This window comes from Drosophila navojoa, chromosome 2, assembly GCF_054131105.1.
Source record: "Drosophila navojoa isolate 15081-1374.11 chromosome 2, UAZ_NAV_1.0, whole genome shotgun sequence".
Taxonomy (NCBI): domain Eukaryota; kingdom Metazoa; phylum Arthropoda; class Insecta; order Diptera; family Drosophilidae; genus Drosophila; species Drosophila navojoa.
In genome coordinates this window covers 18,922,237-18,943,865 of record NC_142890.1, presented here as the reverse complement: position 1 = coordinate 18,943,865, position 21,629 = coordinate 18,922,237, and the positions used below count along the sequence as shown (strand labels likewise).

The following is a 21,629-nucleotide window of genomic DNA, read 5'->3' as shown; positions in this document are numbered from 1 at the left end:
GTCCGTCCGGTGACTCACTTGTCCACGTGTGGAGCATTGATTTCGCAGCGATGCTGCTCGGGCACCGTTTTCCAGGTGCGCGCGACGCGTACCATATCGGACGCATCCATGAGGCCATAGCCAAAGGAGTGGCTCACACGTCGGCCAACACCGTTGATCGACCAGCTGGAATCCTTGAGATTCGCCGGCTTTGCGGTGCGCACCACAATGTGCTGCAGGTCGCGCCAGGTCAGATTCTGATTCGACTGCAGCACCAGGGCTGCAATGCCCGCGGCGAGCGGTGCCGAGGCCGAGGTGCCCGTATGCGATGCGGTACATGAATGATGCAAATCTGTGGTGACCACCTGCTTCTCGCTCTGCCCGCCGCTGCTGTAGGTGGTGGCCAGCGTGGAGCTGCATTTCTCCGAATACCATGGCACGTTGCCCTCCTCGGTGGCGCTCGATATGGACAGCGTCCATATGGAGTTCGTGTAGCCATCGCAATTGCAATTGTCCATCTCCCTGCCTCCGTTGCCAGATGCCCAAATGAAGATGCTACCCTTGCCGCCACGCCCCTTCGTCGTGCCCTCGATGAAGGCGCGTGAGGCCAGCTCGCCGGGCCCATCCACCGTCTTGCCATCGTCGTCCGGCCCCCACGAGGCGCTGTAGATGTCAATGTGCTGCGGATTGAGCGAAAGCGAACGCGCCTCCACAGCATCAGTCACATCACCGTCCAGCATACGCACACCGCCCACACTGGCCCCATAGGCAATGCCCACCGCGCAGAACGAGTTGTTCGCCGTGGCAGCCACCTCGCCGGCGCAGCGAGTGCCGTGGCGATTCGAGTCGGTCATGTCGTAGTGCGGCATCGGATCATCATCGTGGCTATTCACATCGTACGAGGCCTTGGGATCCTGTCGAAGGGAGAAACACACAATATTAGAGAAACCTCTGCCCCCTGATATAGGCATGCTGTTGTCTATATTACGTAGTTCTGCTCAATGTCCGGATGATTAGACTCCAGTCCGTCGTCGAGTATGGTCACCACGACGCCCTTGCCAGTTATGCCCTCCTTCCAGGCGGGTATCACATTCATGTCCAGACCATTGCCTCGATTCTGTGGAATATAGATTGCTTAGCTTCAGCTCTAAGCCCCATCAGCTCACCCACTTACCAGATACCACATCTGCGGCCACTTGGGGTCATCGAAGGACACTGCATCCACCAGCGACATGGCCCGGGATGAGGTTCGCGACGGCCGCATTCGTATGAAGTCGCGCTTCGAACGCGACTTGGCCCGCTGCTGTTTGGCCCAATGCACGCGCTCGTCCAAGTCGAGGCGGGTCTGATGGTGCGAGGCGGGCGTCAGAGAACGCTTGGACACCTTGTGATGCGCGAAATGGTAGTGATCATCGAAGATCTGTGGAATGAAACGTAAATCGAAAACAATTAGAAACGGATTAGAAATCTAAGGATTATCAGGGAAATTAGGGTATTGAGGTATGATAATATTTATATACGATTTGTCATAATAATAGATAATAATAGATATTAGAAACGCAAAATCAAATCTCGCCTAATATAATTCAAGGAATGTTCATTTATCGCTCAGCTTAACGAAAGTCGAGTCTCGATTTCGATTTAAGTTTGCCATCAAACTATTATTATCGAAGTAGTCTTTGTAAAACTCGTCAATTGCAAAGACTTATAAGCTCTAAACATCATCTCTCTTAATTATTAGAATATTCAGAAATATTTACAAACTACTTCTAGCCACATTCGCCTTAAAAATGCCGCCGCGTATGGATAAAATCCGTGAGATCGCGGAAAAGCTATTCACGCCCTCGGAGATAAGTCGCTTCAATGCCTTTCGAAACACATTTTCAAAGAAATACCTATCGCCGAGTGCGTACAACTTCAAGTGGAACTTCAAGCGACCCTTATGGTCAGTGAAAATGCCCCAGTGGATAAACTCGCGTTACTTTACGTCTTCGCGTAAGTGCGATTGGCTCAGTTGCTGGGAATTTATTTAACCAGAGCTACCTTCCATTCACAGAGTCTAGCGAGGAGTGCTGTCGCGAGCAGCCGCCGTGCGATTACGACTGGGACGCTTACCATCCACGGGGTCCGCCGTATGAGCCGGGCAACACTCACTATTGGTATCCGGATCCGGAGTATCTGAAGGAGTCCGAGAATATAGTCTTTTATCCCGTGGGCGATGAGTGGAAGAAACCGCCGAATCCGAAGGGAAAGTTCGTTCCGCCCATTGATCGCACATTTCGCTCGAAATTCGTCAACTTTGGACCTGCACATCCGGCGGCCCATGGCGTGCTCCGTATGATGCTGGAGCTGGACAACGAGACGGTGTTGTCGGCCGATCCTCACATTGGCTTGCTGCATCGCGGCACCGAGAAACTGATCGAGCACAAGACATATACACAGGCCGTGCCCTATTTCGCTCGCACCGACTACGTGTCCTGCATGTCCTGCGAGCAGGCCTACGCCCTGGCCGTGGAGAAGCTGCTGAACATCGAGGTCCCGCCCCGGGCCAAGTACATACGCACCTTGTGCGGGGAGCTGATGCGCCTCACCAATCACACCATGGCCATTGGCACCTCTGTGCTGGACTGTGGCGCCATCACGCCCCTCTTCTGGCTGTTCGAGGAACGCGAGAAGCTGTACGAGTTCTCCGAGCGTCTGTCCGGGGCTCGTCTGCACGCGGCCTACATACGGCCCGGTGGCGTGGCCATGGATATGCCTCTGGGCTATGGCAAGGATCTGTACCACTTCCTCAAGGACTTCACCCATCGCATAGATGAGGTCGAGGACGTTGTCACCGATAATCGAATTTGGCGCATGCGCAACATTGACATCGGCCGCATCTCGGCGCACGAGGCACTCAACTACGGCTGCACGGGACCCGTGCTGCGGGCCACTGGGGTCAAGTGGGACCTGCGCAAGCAGCAGCCGTACGATGCCTATGCCGCAATGAAATTCAATGTGCCCATCGGGTCGCAGGGCGACTGCTACGATCGCTACCTGGTGCGCATGCGTGAGATGCGCGAGTCGTGCAGCATCATACTGCAGTGCCTGGACCAGATGCCCCCGGGCAACATCAAGGTCGACGATCGCAAGGTGGCGCCGCCCCAGCGCAGCAAGATGAAGACGGGCATGGAGGATCTGATCCATCACTTCAAGTTCTTCTCACAGGGCTACAACGTGCCGCCCGGCGCGACCTACACGGCCATTGAGTCGCCCAAGGGCGAGTTTGGCGTTTATCTCATCTCCGACGGCAGCTCGCGGCCCTATCGCTGCAAGATTCGGGCTGCCTCCTATACGCATCTGGCCCTGCTTAGCAAGCTGTCGCCGTCGTACCTCTTGGCCGATGTTGTGGCCATTATTGGCTCACTGGACATTGTTTTTGGTGAGATCGATCGTTAGCTGTGCCTCTGTTTGAGAAATTTTTGAATAAAGATCTACTACGAAAGCAACCTATGTTTCTTAATCGTAAAGAACTTTAATTACATGTACTTAGGCCTTAAATTCGCTATCAAGTGGTTGTCAGACTTACATACCTAAGACTGTCAAACTGTAGAGATTTTTGCCTATAACATTTTTTATTTTGTTCTCAAATTTGTCTATGATTGTGAAATTGGAATTACATATGATTTTTAACAATTACAAATCACAACTATGCACAAGGATTTCATATGACTCAGTGACTTTCAAACTGTAGGACGCTTTAAAGTGCAGCCAAAAGTATACTTTTTCGTTTAAAATATTTTATTGCCAAAATCTAAGCTCGTGATTGTTGAACTTTATCAATGCCTGAGCTTTGTCACCGTCTGTGGGTGTGACTGTCGAACTTTGTCAACGTGTGACTGTCAAACTTTGTTTGCGTGTTTTTTAGAGACTCGCCCGTTGCTGTTAAATTCGATACGTGTTCGTGTCACAGCTCCAAACTGTAGCTGACATTTAATTACACACTCTTCAACAACGACAACAGGAGACAACAACAAGTGCTGCGGCGTCAAACCAAACACCATCAACTAAATACAAATGTGAGCAACGATAAGACCGACAGGCAAATCCTATAATTACAATCTATTAGAGGGAGAAGTCGTTGACAGAAATAAAGAAAATGTTGGCAAAACAGTTTTAAATAACTACTCACACACACACACATATATGGACACGCACAATAGATTTTAATTATATATATTTTGTTTTATTTGCGTAAAATTCAGATTTATCCCGCCTTGCCTCCAGCTCTCTGTGACTCTTAAACTGTGTGCCGCAAGTGGCCAGGGTTGCCAGATGGGCCAACTTCGTCTCTGGAATTTCTTCATAATTGCATTGCATGAAATTCTTCAGTAAATTACAATTGCAATGCATGCCAACGATTTTTAATTACATTTAGTTATGCTTCAGGAATGCCTTGCCGCACGGGACATTCACTTTACTTTGCCAACTGGAGTTATGTAGAAGGAATTTTGGTTTGTTTGTTTGCCGGGCACAGCCTTAAGCAAATCTACTTATGTAGCATCCATTAAATTGAGTTGGAGGCGATGAAAATACAATAAAAGTGATAATTAAATGTTGAAGTTGAAATTGAGAGGATGGAAAAATCGAAATGCCAGTGTTTAGTAACGAATGCGTGTGCAAGGCGAATTCTGTATTTATACATTGGCAAGCATTTGTAAGAAATACATAGAAAACAGAAAAATAGTTGTAAACTCTTCCATTTAATGGGTTGCAGTGCTATCACGCTGACAAGCAGCTGGCAACCCTGCCAACTGCGTGCACTAGAGCGAGCTGTGTTGACAGCACGGAAGAGTAAATTGTGTGTACATAAGTGTGTGTGTGCGTGTGCGTGTGTGCGTAACATACGCTGTTCAGTATTGCCAAAAACTTCTACATGCATAAAGCATTAGAGGACGAGACAGAGAGAGAGAGGGAGAGAGCTATGGAAACAGTAATTGAGAGCACTACACACACATACACACGCACAAGCACACGCACGCACACGCACACACACGCATGCATCATTAAGCGCTTTACAAATATTGTCATTGACCGAAAGTCCGGCCAGGTGCAGCAGCAACAACAACAACAACAAGCGATTGCAATGGCGCATAAAAGTATGCAACACAATTTATTTATACCCACGGCAGGATCTCGCCTTTCGATTTGCATTTGCGGCAACAGCGCGCTGGACCCGAACATATGTGCGTATAGATGCGTGTGTGTGTGTGTGCTTAATTGTCGGCGTGTGTTTTGAGAGAGCTTGACAAACGGACGCTCGTGTCGCCCAGTGCATGCCTAGAAACAAAATGCCCAGCCCACAGCTTCCATATGCCCGCCCACTTTACGGCCCCCTCGCATCCTGCGGAGCACTAAAATTTTAATTGCAGCCACTCGCCGGGCGTACGTGTTGTTATGCTAGTTGCTCCCACATCTAAGCCCGCACTCCCACTATCCTTCTCTCTCTCCCTCTCTCTCTCTTCCGACTGCCGAGTCTATCAAGTTTATTAATTTATGCAGCCCAACAGCAGCTGCTGCGGGAAGTGGACTTACCGGGAGTGTCAGAGGAAACGGCAGTCGGTCCGGAACGGATCTACATACTAGTTAGTTAAAGATACTCCTCATACTGCCCGCATACATATGCAATTTTTATACAACATTTTAATTGAGTTTGGTGTCAAAGTTAAGTTTATAGCTCGGTCCTGAAAACAGTTGGAGCGTGCCCCATTTTTAGGGTCCTCTGGCTCTGGACGAGCTTAGTTTTAATTGTTTTGTTGCGGTTTCAATTAAAATTGACTTACGGCTTCAATCTGCTTCTGAACTTCTCTCTTTCCCTCAACTCTTCCCACAACGATGTCTCTGTCTCTGTCTCTGTCTCTCTCTATCTCTATCACTGTTGCCATCAAATTTAAGTGCTAATGCGGCGCACGTTGATGGATTAATGGATATTCTCTGTGCTGTTCGTGTGTATGTGGGTGTGTGTGTGTGTGTGTGTGTGTATGTGTGTGTACACATAAGCATTAACTTTTACAGGCCATTTGCTGCGTAGGCTCGTAAATATAAATACAAGACTCGACTAGCGAAAGCCCATACAAAACAAACGTATTTTCGAATATCTCTAGGTTTAGCTGAGCTGCAAGCTCATTGAATAAGAGGCGCATAAAATTTAATGGCTCTTCCTTGATTAAGCCCACTTGACCAAACTTTAATTACTAGCGGATTATATTACTCTTATTGCACTTTTCAACTTGAAGTATTGAAGAACTATTTAAGTATTAAGCAAATTTTGAATAATCATGGAGAATTGCTTTTTCTTAAATATCCATAATCCATAAAATATATGTATAGATGCTCTCTCTCTCTCTCCCTCTCTCTCTCTTTGGGCTCTCTTTTTCCACATATTTTTCCCCTCCTCAGATTCATTCCACTCTCTCTTTCTGTTCCGGCTCTTAATTTCCCAGCTATATATAAACGCTATAAGGTGCCTACGTTTTTCACTCTCCTTCTTTCAATCGCACTGTGCGTCTCTCTCTCTCTCGTGCCCTCTTTTTCACTCTGTAACGTAAAACCAGCCAATTTTCTAGTGCATTTGTCACAGGCAACAAAGTGGACCAGTACAAAGCAATAAAGCCACAACAGATTGCAACAACAAGCTGGGTATAGAAAGAGATGGCGAGAGAGGGGCACAGAGAGAGAGAGAGAGAGAGAGACTGAATCAGTCAGAGAGACAGAGAGGTAGAGTAATATGTTAAGCTGTGAATAATGTGAAACGTGCAGTGCAGTTCGGGAACGAGCAAAGCTCTTAAAATTGTCAACAATTTAATTAATCAACTTGGTGAGTGGGAAAAAATGGTAGAGTGAATTGAACCAAGGGGGAGACAAGGCGTGGCAGCCAGATTAGCCACTGGGCGGGCGGTCTGACTGCCTGGCTGGCTGGCTGTGAATGCGGTTTTTGCAAATCGCTCGTCACGTCTGCCACGCTCAATTGCCAGCGCGAGTGGTTAATTTTTAAGCAGAATCTCTAACCAGACAGACAAACTGGCAGACTCAGAGGCAGCTAGGGCACTGGGCTGTGGGCGGCCGAAGGAGTCAACCAATATAAATATGTACAACGTTTAATTAGCGGGGAATTAATTATGCTCCAGAGTCGACGATGAGCAAAATCTGCGGCTTCTGGCAACGCTTTGCTATTCAATTAACAGACAGAGCTGTTAGAGAATTATGTGGATGGAAGTTAATCCAGTGTGGTCAGGCCCTTAGCTAATTATTATAATGTGGGTATTATAAGTGATAGTTGCACTAATTGAAGTCGGTGGCAATTGTTGACTGACTGATAAAGGGGTAAGCATAGGCACTGCTTGTAGAATAGCTTACCAAAATGTGACCTGTCAGATAAAGGCCAATTTGCTGTTTTACTCATGTTTTTTAATACTCCACATATTTGGTAGATTTCAAACGTTTTACGCTCGCTGTGCCATCACCAATTTTTAGCAGCATTGCGAAGCTGCCAGCTGCAGTTGACATCTTACGCAGCTGCTGTGTGATATTTCACAGCTTTTAACCCTTCGGGCTTCGTGCACCTGTCACACAATGTTCAGAAGTCAACACAAGGTGCAAAAAAAAAATATATAAAAAAAAATACACACTTTTCTGAAATGCTGTGTCACAGGTCAAGCGCATAAACAGGCGTTAGACAGCAAAGCAGCAAAGTTGTTGTTGTTGCTCTAGGATAATGGGAGTTTTAAGAGGTATTAGAGTAGTTTTAGCTTGAATTCATAAATTTATATGCAGGCTAGGCTAGAAAATATTTGGATATACATATATGTATATTTATATAAGTAAAGAGAGAGTGAGAGAGAAATAGAGAGAAGCTGCAAAAATTATATTCAATGCAGTCTCAGATGCATCTAGAGCTTCAGCAAAAACACAAGCTTCATGAGCACTTCTACAATGAGCTTTACGTAAACTGAAATTCTTAAGCAGCAATATTTGATTTTCCTGCAAGCTTTCAAGCAGCTTTCCTCTTATCAGCTTTCCTTGACGCAGTCCGTTACCTGCGATGGCTGCTGGACCACAAATGTTGCTCCGGGCATTCTCATGCATATGAATATTGCATTTGTTGGGAATCCGTTGCTGTTGTTGTTGCCTGTTGACTGTTGCCTGTTGACTGTTGCCTGTTGCTTGTTATGCGAAAGCTATAAAATGAAAATTGCTTGTTTTTTTTTATTGCACAATTGTTGACGTTCGGCTTTTGTTAAAATATTTATGAAGAGTGGAGCCGATTTGTGCCAAACAATTGCTGGATTGGGTGCACTCAATGTACAGTTGTGCGGCCAACATTGCCACAGAGTACACACACACACACGCACACACACACTCTTATATATATATAAAGTCAGAGCAGAGACCACAATATATAAAATGCGTAAGAAAAAAAAAAGAGCAAAAGAAACTTTTGCCTGCATATTTATGGCTTTTGCTCTTTATTTGCTAAAAGCAAACAATAAATTGAGTTTATTTATGCCTTGCCACGCCCACTTGACTTTGGATATGTGTGTTTGTTGGCTTCTGTCTTGGCAGGCAAATCTTAAGACTGATAATAAACTAATTTCTGGGCCTTTGGCGAGCTGTGTGCTAGGTAAATAGCCTTCAGCTAGTTCAGCCATAGATAAACAGGTCGGGCTCGTGGGTCCACCATATGCCTGCTTTCCGCATGAGTGTAGAGCCCCAGGGGTTAGCCAGACAGTGCAAATCTACCCCCAGTCACATAGACCCAACATAATTGTTTATGTATAGTCCACGAATTCGGCACATAAGATGTTTCAATATATATGTATATATTTTTTTGCTTCTTTTCGCATTCAGGTGAGCGGGCTTACCCTCAGATTGGGCTGGCCTGGCAACCCTTGGGCCCAAATGCATGTCAAACTGTCCCCTGCGTATAGCGTGGCGCAAGGGTAACGCAAGAGGCAAAAACTTTTAGCTAGCCGAAAAGGAAAAAAGGCAAAAATGAGCCCATTTAATAAAGCAAAAGATCAGCAGCTGTAAATTTGAGCTCGGTCTTGAGCTCTGCTTTTTATGGCATTTCGGGGAGCAATATCTTAGTGAATGTTACTTTTAAGGGTTGCTATTGTTACGCGTAGTCAACGTGCGTGTCTATGCGAGGGTTTCTGCCCTCAGCAATGCGGCGACGGATGTATTAAAAACTCACCTTGTAGCCATTCCAGCGTGGCCAAATCAGCCATTTTCTTAATAAGGAATTCGTTCTCTAAGCCAAGCAAAGTCTATCGTAAAACAGAAAGTTCGAAGTGAACCTTTCAGAGAGCTTTAAGGACAGACAGCTCTGTATATTTATATAAAATGTATATTCAATTTGAATTTCAAAATAATTTTAATGAGCCGTCAATTAAAGCTCATCTCAATTTTGTTTGGGTAATTCAGTAGCTTAACACATCATGTCACACATATAATGGAAAGCTTAAAGGGTTTCAGTTTATAATTTATGCAAATGGAAATTTAATATCTGTATATTATCTATTTAAGTAGTTACCGCACAATGATTGACAGTTCATTTATGTGGGAAAAAACTGCATAGTTAATATGCATTGCATATGCCAAATGCAATTTGCAAATTTGCTCAAAACTCTCGCAATGCTTTGTAAATGATAATTGAAAAATTGTGGGAATATTTATTTAAAACTGATGCTTCAAATTGAGAAGCAAAGCGTGACGGTGGTTAAATATGAATGCCATGAATGGGATAAGCGACAGTAAAAAATATTATTTATATATGTGTGTATCATTTACATATCCAACAAAAAAAAACAACGATTTATAGAATGCCATATGGCACACGTGTTGCAGTTCAATTGATGTTATTGAATGGGAGCGGACATTATCGTGCATTTAAATCACACGATTTCATAAATAACGAATAGACACACATACATACATACATACATACATATATGTATATACATGTATTGCAGCAGAATTACAAACATAACTGAGTCTCTATAAGAGTACGCATTTTTATTTTTAATTTATTGTATAAATTTATTTACATATTTATTTTTTTCAGTATCGAAAACGAATTGCATTTTCAATTAATGGCAATGCATTAAATCGTGCACATTCCGCAATAATAGCATTCATTAAGTTAAGCAAACATGTCAAACTGTTGTGCATGTCAAACTGTATTGCACTAACACACACACTTATGCGTAGCCACATCTCTCACATCTCCAGTTATGCTAAATGATGCTCAAATCATTCGAAATAGGAGGAGTCTGTTTAGGCCAGGCCAAGTTGGTTGGGGTCGAATCAGTCAACAACTTGCGACACTGTTTGGACTGCAATCCCGTTCGGGCATCCCAATCATCAAAGCTGCATCAGTCACTCGGACAGGCAGCGCGCCACTTGTCAAAATTGGTAAGCAAAATAGCAGCCAGTGCGATGCCAAAGCGACAGCTGGGCCAAAGATGATTTACGACCAGCAAACTCTGACAATCATTTGCCAGTGAAAAACTGTCTGGCAACTCCAGACGAAAAATATCTAATTTAAAAGTAAATTTGCATAAGGCAAAATGTGAGGCTTTGTTGCTGAGACTTTGGCACATTTAAACAGATAACTCTTAAAATTGATCTAATATTATGATTATAACTGAGGCCGAACTGAATTCCCATAGCTGCTGCAGTTCCCCCAGAGAGACGAGTTAAATTATTGTGATCGATGGGATGGCTCAGTGTTTGCGCAGTTGCATATAAATATTATGCTTTATAGCATTTATTTATTTATTTTTTTCGGGCTCCATTTACACATTTGCCGGCTTTACAACAAAAAATCATTTTGACAAGCGAGAAAAAATTTGGTCTTAAAAACATTTATTGGCGCCGAGCATATAAAACACGAAAAAGAGGTAGAAAATCTCTGACTCTTTGAATCGTATTGGTTAACTACGGGTATTTGCTTTGGTGACCCTTCGTCTCGCGCCTCGCGTCTCGTCCATTCGTCGGGTTGTCCTTTTTCCTGTGCATTTCGTGCAATCCACAGGCATTCGGCACACACAGTCGCCGTGTGTGTGGACAGCCCAGTGAATTTATTCACTTTTTCGAAATGGCTGCAACTTTTCGCTGGCTGTTTCATTATTTGATTGGAAAGTCAAGCTCTTTAGCTGAAATATTTCTCGATCGCATTTAAAGTGTTGAAAATGGCGTAAATTATATATTGCCGATGGACACAAGTGTTAACAGAGCAAACTTTGCCCACTTTCTAAGCGATTAAGTTTGAGTTGAGTTTCTGAGAAATCTTATGCAAATTAAAATAGTTTCGCTTCCCACTTATAAAGTAAATTTACTCAAAAGTCCACTAATGCCTCCCGTTCGTGGTATTTATGGGTTCTTTGACTAGTCCCAAGCTATCTATGCCTGCTGCAGTGTCTACAGTGAGTGCAACATGTTTGCGATAAACATTTTCATGCTCTTATGATGCATAAACAAATATTACGCATACGCCATGTGTGCCAGTCGATGCATTGAAATTGCCAGACGCATTCGAGCGAAAACAGAAGCAATGAAGCCAAGCGAACTAGCCAAACCAAACCAAGCCCGAACCGAACAGAACAGAACAGAACCGAACTTGAGTGAACTTAACTTGGGTGCAGTTGGTTGAAGCTGAAGCTCGTGGGTTTCGGGTCGAACCACAACTTGAGCACAGTTGCAAACCACTTTACGAAATTCTTGTATCTGGGATGCAAACTATCTCAACTCGAACTAAGGGAGCGCAATATATATGCCAAATATTATGTGTGCGCTTATAATTACAGTCGGCTTTTGAATACCCAGGCAAACAATGAGGTATATAAGGGGGTATATAATACGAATATAACTATTTAACTATATATGTATCTTTATATATATGGCAGATCATGTCAGTTTGATTGTAATGGTATATAAAAAATATTTTACAATCACATATTTATGTTCTTGAATGCTCTTTATATCCATCTGTGTTAAATTACAGGGTATTATATGCAGCATTCATTGCGGAATAGCTCAGACGTATCTTGGCATTTTCTCACTTTTCGTGTAAGTTGCTTATGCTCATCATCATTAACCGCAAATGCATCATCAGTATCAGCAGCATAATCATCATCAGCAGCAGTTGTTGTTGTTGCTCTTGCTGTCGCCCTTTGTTAAATGCGAACGCATTCCGTCGGCTGCTGCATTTGGGGCCATGCCCAGCCGTTGTGTGAGTTGTGTAAGCTCTATGGAAATTTCCAAATATTTTTGCATTTCAATTACCAGCATCAGCATCAGGCACGTAATTTGCACCCACAATGCAACGGGCGTTGGCAGAAGAAGCGGGCTACGAATCCTTCGGCTGCGCCAAATTGATTGCACTTGCTTTGCATGTTCTTGTTGCTGTTGTTGTTGTTGTTGTTGTTGTTGCTGTTGTGGAATGTGTGTGTGAACTGTTGGCTGTCGGCTGGTGCTTGCCAACAAGTACTTGGTCCATCGACTGATGCTGTTGATGACCCCATTTGCTTGAGTAATGATGCCACTTGCTTTGGTCATGTCCTGCGCCCGTATCCACTGCGTCCACTGTCCACTGTCTGGACTTAAGTCGCTTTTCAGGGCGTTTAATGCTCGCAACACAAATCGATTTACTCCAACGCAATAGCTACCATACCCCCACCCGTTCCGCCCACACACGCCCCCACACTCACTTTGTGCGGCATCTTTGGCCGATTTTTGGGGCTTGTAATGAAATGCGAAATTTTGTTGCACTGCAATCCCAATCCCTCTCCCAGTGCCACTCCCAGCACCACTCTCAGTCCCAATCCCAATAGCAATTTCGATTGCAATTGCATTTGTTGTCGTCGGCATTAAGCAGACAATTCTCTTGATTCTATGCCGTTTCTCATCTTTTCGCCCGTTCGCTGCGCTGCTTTGTGCCTCGCCTTTGGCAAACCAATTGGTTTTGTTGGGCTCCCAATCTGTCGCTTGTTAGTCCAAATTGATTGAAATTTGGTTTAGTCTTCCTTTGTGGCCACATTTGATTTGTCTCCTAATTGAATGTTGTATGCGGGCTAAGCTCATTAGAGGCGACAGTCGCAATATTGAGCAAACATTTGTTGGACCTGGCACTTTGAGATGTCTTTCTTATTGAGCTAAGGAAGCAGCAGAAGCTAATATATATAGGAGAATATTGATATAGATCTTCAATTGGTTCACTATGCAGTTAATACAAAATGCAGACACTCTATATGACTGAGCACTCTCAAAGAGAATACATATGTAGACTCTCTGCCCTCTCTCTCTGCCCTCTCTCTCTGCTCTCTTCTTCTCTTCGCTTCTCATGCAAATTTGCCAAGCAGCAAAGTGCTTCGTTTTATTGTTTGACTATGGAGCGAGCACATAAATCTGCTAAGCAGCAGCTACGACTCGATGGCATACTTCCGAGCAACATTACTTAAGTTATGCAATATAATGGCAAAAGAGAAACTACGCATGTCGCTGGCATGCAGGGCGCACACCTGTCAGCAGCAGGGCAAACATGCGGAGCATGCGAACTACAATATAGGTGAAACGGGACTTGTGCGCTATTATTGCACCTGAAAGTCAAAAAACAGCTTCAGATGCGAGGATGGCTGCATGTGCATTCCATTCATAATGAAAAACTCGCATGTCAGCGCGTTAAAAAATGTTCAAATAATTTTGCAGAGAGAAAGCTCATAACGACAAGATGATGACTTGCGTTTGTATGTGTATGTGTATGTGTATGTGTGTGTGTGTGTGTTTTATTGTGTGTGCTGCCTGAAGCAACGAAAACTTGATTCGGAAGCCGCCTACGGCTCATACTCAATGCATTTTCAATTTCCGTTGGCGGTGGCTACAGTGTAATTGCCAGCACGTGTGAACCAAGCGAATGGCCACAGGCAAGTGGAGCACACACACACACAAAGAGTGAGACCGAGAGGGAGAGAGAGAGAGAGAGTGAGGCAAACATACGTATTTGTATTGCTCGTTAAGATTTCTTAAGCGACAGACCCGAAAAGTTGTTAAGAAACGACAACCACAAGCAGCAACAGCTGTGGCAACCATTGACGACAGTGCCCCAAATTGAAGGCGCTGCCAGCCGGCAGAGGCGTGGCCGGTTCGTGCAATAACAATAATCATAAATACACAAGTGGGGGCGTGGCAATGTTTAAACAAGAAAGGAAGCAGCGAAAATACGAAAAGCATTTTTCTTTTATTTCATTGCGACATTTGTTGCCCTCCTGGAATGACAGCTTAAGGCTTCTTCTATTATTTATTTATTATATTTTGTTTTAATATTGAAAAAAAAAAAAAAAAAAAACAAATCAAGCAAAGCAAACAACTGCGAGCTTTGAAGCTGTGTCAACAAGTTAAATATCAATCAATTGAAACAGAGCTGTGAACAATTTATGATACTCGAATTGGAATTCAAGTGCCCAAAATGGGTCTAAATAAAAAGCTGAAGCTGACAGAAATCTAAGTAAACTGCATTTCATATGAAGCAATATTATATAAATATTATGTCTAAATAGCCCACAATAAAAATCGCCTGAACATATAATGCAAAATAATCGTAAATTTATCAGATATCGCAAGGCTACTTAAACAATCCATTTCACATTTTTCACCTTAGCCGGCCGCGCTTCAGCAATAATTTTTAATTAATTTACGCTGCACCGAACTTTCTCAATATATTCAAGTTGGGCAACAACACTTTGAAAACAATTATGGAAACTTTGCATTTCTCTTATGCAGTTTTCTTTAGAATCGTGCGTTAAGAACTTTGCAAGTTTTTAATGCCAAGCGCACTTTAGTTTCGGCTCAAAAGAATGAAAACTCGTCAAAAGTTAAATTACTTTAAGCTTATGTACGGCGCAAAAAAAATAGACGAAAAATATGAAAACAAAGAAAGCGAAAAAAAAAAGAAAAAAATGTATAAAATAAAATAAAAAGAACTGAAAACTTTGGACATGGGAAACCTTCTTAAATACAAAAATTTAAATAGAAATAAATATATATTTAATTGAAATTGAAATCAATTATTGACATGCTGCAAACATAGGCTCAAAGAAAATAAATATACACGTATTTGTTTTTCCTTTTGTAGCATTTGTAATACTCCAAAGTTTACTTGAAATTCTTAGAAGTTTCACTCGTAAATAGAATTCCTAGTCACGATTTCAGCACAAATCATAAATGTAAAACAAATTTACACTTTGTAGTTGTATTTCGTGTGGTTGCCAAAGAAACAACAACCTGGCATCCCCTGCCGCCCCTGCCGCGCTCCGCCCTTGATCCGTGTGCAACACTAGCAGCCCTCGTCGCAACCCCCGTGCGGCAGATGCACGAGTGTCTGTGCGTTTGCGTTCGTTGCTCGTGGCAACATCAGCAAAACATCAAATGAAATCATTAAAGTGCAAATGTGAAGCGAATTGCGAATCGCCAGCTGAAATATGGAAGCGGCTAAAGCCAAGAAGCGTGCAGCGCAACAATAACAACAACAACAACAACAGTTTTGTTACAATTTAGTCTGAACTAATCAAGCTGACTGACTAGAGAATACCCAGCATGCTTCTCATTGATGATCATCAATGAGCTCTAGAGTGAAATTAATATATTAGCCAAAAAAAAGAAAAAGAAATTCCAGCACTTTCACTAACAGCATCATACCCTTTGTTACACATGTGTAGGGTATATTAAATGAAATGCATTAATCATCAATTCTCTAGGTTATTTTTCTTTCAATTTCGAGGGTTACTTCCACGCCCTGTCCAGGCGTTAGGTTTCCAAAAATAAAGCAATTTGAAGATGAAATTATTGATGAAATCCGTGACTGGTTTTGGATTGCAGCGAAAAACCTTATGGCAGTTGCTGCTGATTGCTCGAGGTGGTTGGGTAGCCGGGCTAGCCGGGTGGGTGGTGGCACAAAGTGCACTTAAGGGCTGATATTTCTTACTTGGTATTTATAGCGCAGAAATATGAAACGAAAATAGATTGCCTTGCACTGTAAGTGCGCACCAGGGAAGCAATTTGCAGATATCATCTGACCTTTAAGGGTTTTCATCACGGCGGCTCTTAATGGCACACCTCTGATGATAATACTTTGTGACATATCAAGTAATTGAAGTAAGTTTTGTTTAAGTTTATATAGAGAAAAGGGCATATTTATATTATAGAATATTTTTACTTAAATTGAATTAAATTTAGTTTCATTTTTGTCCATTTTTCTCTTGTTAAACTATGAGAGTAAATCTCATTTCCCTCTGCATATATTTTCCATGTCCTCAGTCTGCCCTTAATTCAAATATAGTGTTTCACATGCTCAGCTAGTTTAGTCTAATGGCCTTTGAGCAGGTAAGTCGTTTGTAAATTGAATACTCAAATTAGCCCACAAATTGCCAACTGAAATGCTAGCCCCAATTCGAAAGCCACTCACGCCAATCAGCTAATGCGACTGTCGGTCGACAACAAATGCCAGCTAAACCAGCCAAGTTAATCATGAGCTCGTATATTAATTGGAGACTCAGTCGTTGCAGCAGCTGGCGGTGCAAAGACTTCTGCGACACATACATGCATGCATATGATAGACATACCTATATCTATTTGTTGCACTGGAGCATTACGCATACCTCGAGCTGAATAGAGGCTGATGCGATAAAGCAGCTTGAATACATACAAATATACAAGCCTACACACATACACACATATTTATTTATATCATACATTTCATATGAACTAATTTCGCGGCAGATATTCCTGCCGTCATGGCGCTGCCTCGCGGCGTTGACAGGCGGCGGCTTCGCTTTTAATTTCCTAAAATAATAAAAAATTAAAATGCCGGAAAAATTCAATTTAAAAAATGGAAATGCCATGCTCGCGTGAACGTCAGACAGAATAAACGAGATAGAGTGAGCCAGAGGGAGAGAGCAAAAGAGATAGAGAGAGAGAGGGAGAGGACATGCGTCGTTCTTAATAGCTATGCGAGTGATGGATATGCTTGCGATTCTTTAAGCCACGCTAGCGGAAATTTAACACGGCAAACATCCGGAAAAGCGGAAAACTTAACAGACCATTTTTAAAAGAAATGCTTCACAAGGTAACTTAAAAATATGTTGAAAATATAAGGCAAGCTTTTAAGTGGCTCACTCAATCAGTTGAGCAGGCAATCAAATTTGACTATCAACAACTTTGTTAACTAAATAAGTTGTTCAATTAGTTTTCAGGTTTTTTTTTTTTCGATCAATATTTCTTCATTGAGCAATCTTTGATTAGCAATTCATCTTACAGTTTATCAAGCAATTGCCGCCAACAAGCTGCAAGCGCGTAAAAAATGTCAACAAGCAGCTTTTGGCGGTAAAGTTAAGGACTTTTGACTTTTGCTCGTACTCATGTAGTGCTTACAACAGGAAGACAACGCCACACTCTCCACTCTTCACGCTCCATCTGGATGGGGGTAGGTGGAGCTGCGTGTCAAGCAGTCATGAGGTTCGAAACAATAAAAAAGAAACACGAAATTTGTTGCATACTTACGAGCTAAACACAAGTGAAAGTTGTGCGTGCCACAAGGAAGAGAAAGAGAGAGCGAGAAAGAGAGGGGGGGGGGGGGGGGGTGAGAAAGTGGGAGCAGAAGCTGTGCTTGCACGTGTGGCGTTTGCAACACTTAAAGTCTTGTCAGCGTGTTACTTGCCAAAGCTGAACATTGCAGCACTTGCTGCTGCTGAGCGACGACAACAAAAGGGTGACAGAAACAATTTTCGCTTAAAGCCAGCTTAGCTGCAAGCGGGGCCAAGCAGTGCCACAAGGAGTTGCCAGTTGGCTCTGTCGTATTGAACTGCTTTAAGGCTAGTGCCTGGCAGCTGAGAGCTTGTTAGCCGCAAGGCGCCCATTGAACATCGACTCAAAGTTGAGCAGAGCCCGCCACACTTAAGGATTTCGTATATCGAGTTCTTGGCAAACGTAATTTGAAGGAGCCTTCACATGCAGCTGCTTAGTTAGCTGCGGCTGGCCTCGCAACAAGATTAAACCACTAGTCGCCCCAGTTAATATTTAATTTCGTGCACTGCTGCAACTGAGTGGAGCAGGCTGAAATTTTAATGATGCGAGTCAGAGAGATTTTGTATCTAAAAGGCAATATATATTTACATATATATATAGAGATATATATTGTAGCAAAGATTAGCACTATGGTTAACCATCGATAGATACACATCTATCGATAGTTGACCACATCGATTGCTGAGGAGGTGGATACTAGGCGTGCCAGAATGAGTAATGGCAGAAGAAGAAAAAGAACGGCAGAGCTTAGTAGCAGCTGAGAGAATTAAGTTTGATTTTAAGAAAACAAGACATGTAAGCATAAAGTGAAGAAATAAAGGCCATCTACAATATTTTATCAGTATTAAAATATTCCCTTGGTATTTATTCATCTGTTAAACTTCATTAATTTGCTGTAAATTTCGTATTTAATGTCAACTGCGAATCAGCCTTCTCTATTCCCGTTGTTTACCTGCACATCCGTTGAAATTAAGCAGGTGTGAGGGAACATGCGCTTTCTAATTTGGGCATTAATGAAAAATCTAGCTTAGCTGAGTTGAAAACTTTGCTAAGAGCGGCGAAGGCAACGCGACAAGCTACGCATTGTATAAAATACTCGCACACACACGCAGGCACCCTTTCTCCCTCTCCTTCTCACTCTCTCTCTCTCTCTCTCTCTGTCTCTGTCATTCCCTTTCTCTCTCCTTTGCGCCCATTGGCACAAATTTGAGCGTTGCATATTTTGTGGTGCTTGAAATTTTTATGGCAATTTGCCAGACGAGCGAGGCGCGTGCTGCACAAAAACCATTGCAACGCGTGGCAAAACGGAATTGTTGCGCTTAAATGCGGTCACCAAATGCACGGAACGGATGCAGTGCGTTACGGAACTGTATGTGGATAGAGTGGGGCAAAGCGGAGTGCTGCAGGTGGCAGGCATGGCTCAAGAAGTGTATTGCATTCTTTTGGCGGTCTCACGTAGCTGGTTAACGACTTTTTGCTGTGGCTTTTGCCTTGGACAAACACACACACACACTCATAGGGAGTCACTTCTACAAACCCATTTCTCACACATGTTTGTCGCTTGGCCTTTCATGCTAGTGCCTCTATCTATCTATCCCTTTCTCTCTCTCTCTCTCTGTCACTTTGTGATATGTGTGTATAGCTCACGCTACTCGTTGTTGTTTAATAAATAGCTGTCCTCTCTGCCTCTTCCTTTCTATCAGCATAAACTTGCCTCAAAATGTTGCAAGAATTTTGTGGCTCTTCCTTCTGGACGCAGTCAAAATTTTTCATATGCTTCTTACGACACTTTTCACTCAGCGCTGGCATAATTTTAGAGCAAATTGTTGGGTTTATAACTGGACATCAAATATGCTTGCCACACTTCCCACACACACACACATGCACAGAGACAGAGTGAGAGAGACACACATATACACACATATAGTAATGCCTTAGCAGCTGCTCAGTTTCTCTTTTATTTTTTTGCCATTTCCCTTCCATTTAGCTGGAGCATCGCAAAACTTGACGGCAAATAATGCAACAAAGTTTATGGTTAGAGTGGCGCAGAGTGCTGAGGGTATTGCAACGGCTGGGAGGGGGATGTATTAGGGGCGAAGGCCCTTTGCTTTTTTGCTGCATGTCCGGCAATCCCTTAATTCGAACAAATTAAAGTGGACTTAAGCGGATTGACTGCAGCTGAACTAGTCGAGCCAAATGAATGCCATGCAGCCATTAGACTCTCAGTCGTGATTAGGTTTACACGTGGTCTAGTATTGCGGCTTATGCAAGTGAAATCCTATCACTGCTGTCAACAATTATATCTTAGGTCTTAATCATATCAATCAGAGTTTTGCTCAGTATTTACTTTCTATATTTGTAAACTTTTCTGCTACAATTTGTTTCACATCGTTCATGTGAAAATCGCCTTAAGTATTTTCTGATTCAGTTGACGTATAAACATTTATTAGTTCTATTGGCTCCATTGCAAACTCAAACACTTCCGGGCTCATCGAAATTCATAAGCTGCATTTGATGCAGTTTTCAACTGGCTTATCGTGGACATTCCAGCAAATGCATTAAAGCAACTTTTAGCAACTGCCAAACTGTTGGGGCCGGCAAGGACAATCTCTAGCCGGATCATGGCCAGCGGGCTGAGTGCAAAAATTGGCCTCAGCACCTGCAATTGGAATGCCCACGGGGAGCTGCAGATAATTTGAACTAACAGAGCAGCTCCCGTCACAGTTCGCTTTGGCTGGCGCCTGGGGAGCTGGCGGCGGGGGCTGGAGCAGCCACAGCCAGAATTGAGTGGGTCAACACGTTGGCTGCCAGGCTTATTCCATTTTTAGCTGGGTTTCGGTTTCGGTTTCGGTGGCCCACAAGTTACGTGCTTTAAATTTTGTTGTTTTCTTTCTTTCTCTTTTTTTCTGTATTTTTGCTTTTTGTTTTCTGGCCTTTTTATTTTCGCCGCTGGCCATGAAACAATTTTTGAGTGGCGTCTGGTGGCCACGTGCCCCACAAAGTATGCAACACATTATTTGCTTTGTATTAGTGCATGTCCTTGCGTGTGCGTCGCGCGTCCCCGCCACTCCCCTCATATAAATTAGCGGCCATGAAGAAATTGCAATATTTATGAGTCTCTCAGGAGCTGCTCAGCGACAAGGAGAGAGGGAGAGGGAGATGAAGAGGGAGAGGTAGATGGAGCGAGGCAGCGAGCACGCGTTCGAATTGCTTGAATTTCGTCATTTTTTTTGCGTTGAATGAGCTTGAATTAAATGTCTGGCGGGTATTTTGGGCACAGAAAAAAAAACTCATTTTTGTGTATGTGTGTGTGTATGTGTATGTGCATGTGTATAAAGGCCACTGTGCTGGCTCTTTGGCCTGTGGCTTTGCTTGTTATGGCCTGTTAAGCATCGCTGGCTTGAGCTGACTGCGAGATCATGTTTACATGGACTTCTGTGTCGGTGTGTGTGTGTTAGTGTGTATGTGTGTTGTGCGTTGTCTGCTTCATTTCTTAGTCCGTGTGCCTCTGCTTTTTACTGGAGTACTCTGCGTTTTTTGGCATTAATTGAAAGCCGTCTTCTGAGCAAAAGTTTCCGCAGTTGACGTTTCTTTGTCGACTGCTGAGACTTGCTCGAAAGTTCTTCCTCCTTGCTGTTAATATAATTATATTTAAATTAAAAGTGAAGAAAACTAATCAAATTATAGCTAAATGAAATTAAATAATGATAATAGTGCATTAAAAATATATTTTTTATGCAAGTTATATCTTTATTTCATGAAGGAAAATCTGTATAAATTCATTTCACATTTGAGGCTTTAATTTCACCTCTATTACATTTTCTGATACTTTGCCTAATAGCATTAGCCCAACTTGGCTCTTTAACTTTGTTGGGCCGTCAATTAGACGACTTATACTATATATATATATAAATACGTCTTGTAGACGGTGTAGCTAACAAGGGAGGACTTAACAACTCCCTCACAATTTGCCAGCACCCTCACATCATATACATACACACACACACACACACACCCACACACATCTACAT

The 21,629-nt window shown here is 43.1% G+C and overlaps 2 protein-coding genes across 3 annotated transcripts in view; one reads left to right on the top strand and one right to left on the bottom strand.

Moving 5' to 3' along the window:
• The window catches only part of Fur1 (Furin-like protease 1), a 178,740-nt gene that overhangs the window by 11,232 nt on the left and 145,879 nt on the right, over nucleotides 1-21,629 (bottom strand). For both annotated transcript variants that reach the window (XM_018103174.2, XM_089265336.1), the window contains exons 5-7: nucleotides 1,154-1,399; nucleotides 968-1,096; nucleotides 19-893 (exon numbers count right to left, since the gene is read on the bottom strand). In XM_018103174.2, coding sequence (XP_017958663.1) covers nucleotides 19-893; nucleotides 968-1,096; nucleotides 1,154-1,399 — 1,250 coding nt within the window. The remainder of the gene's footprint in view (nucleotides 1-18; nucleotides 894-967; nucleotides 1,097-1,153; nucleotides 1,400-21,629) is intronic.
• ND-49L (NADH dehydrogenase (ubiquinone) 49 kDa subunit-like) lies at nucleotides 1,671-3,461 on the top strand. The gene is made up of 2 exons (XM_018103367.3): nucleotides 1,671-1,974; nucleotides 2,036-3,461. Exons 1-2 carry the CDS (start codon nucleotides 1,770-1,772, stop codon nucleotides 3,418-3,420), a joined length of 1,590 nt encoding a protein of 529 aa, XP_017958856.1. The 5' UTR covers nucleotides 1,671-1,769; the 3' UTR covers nucleotides 3,421-3,461.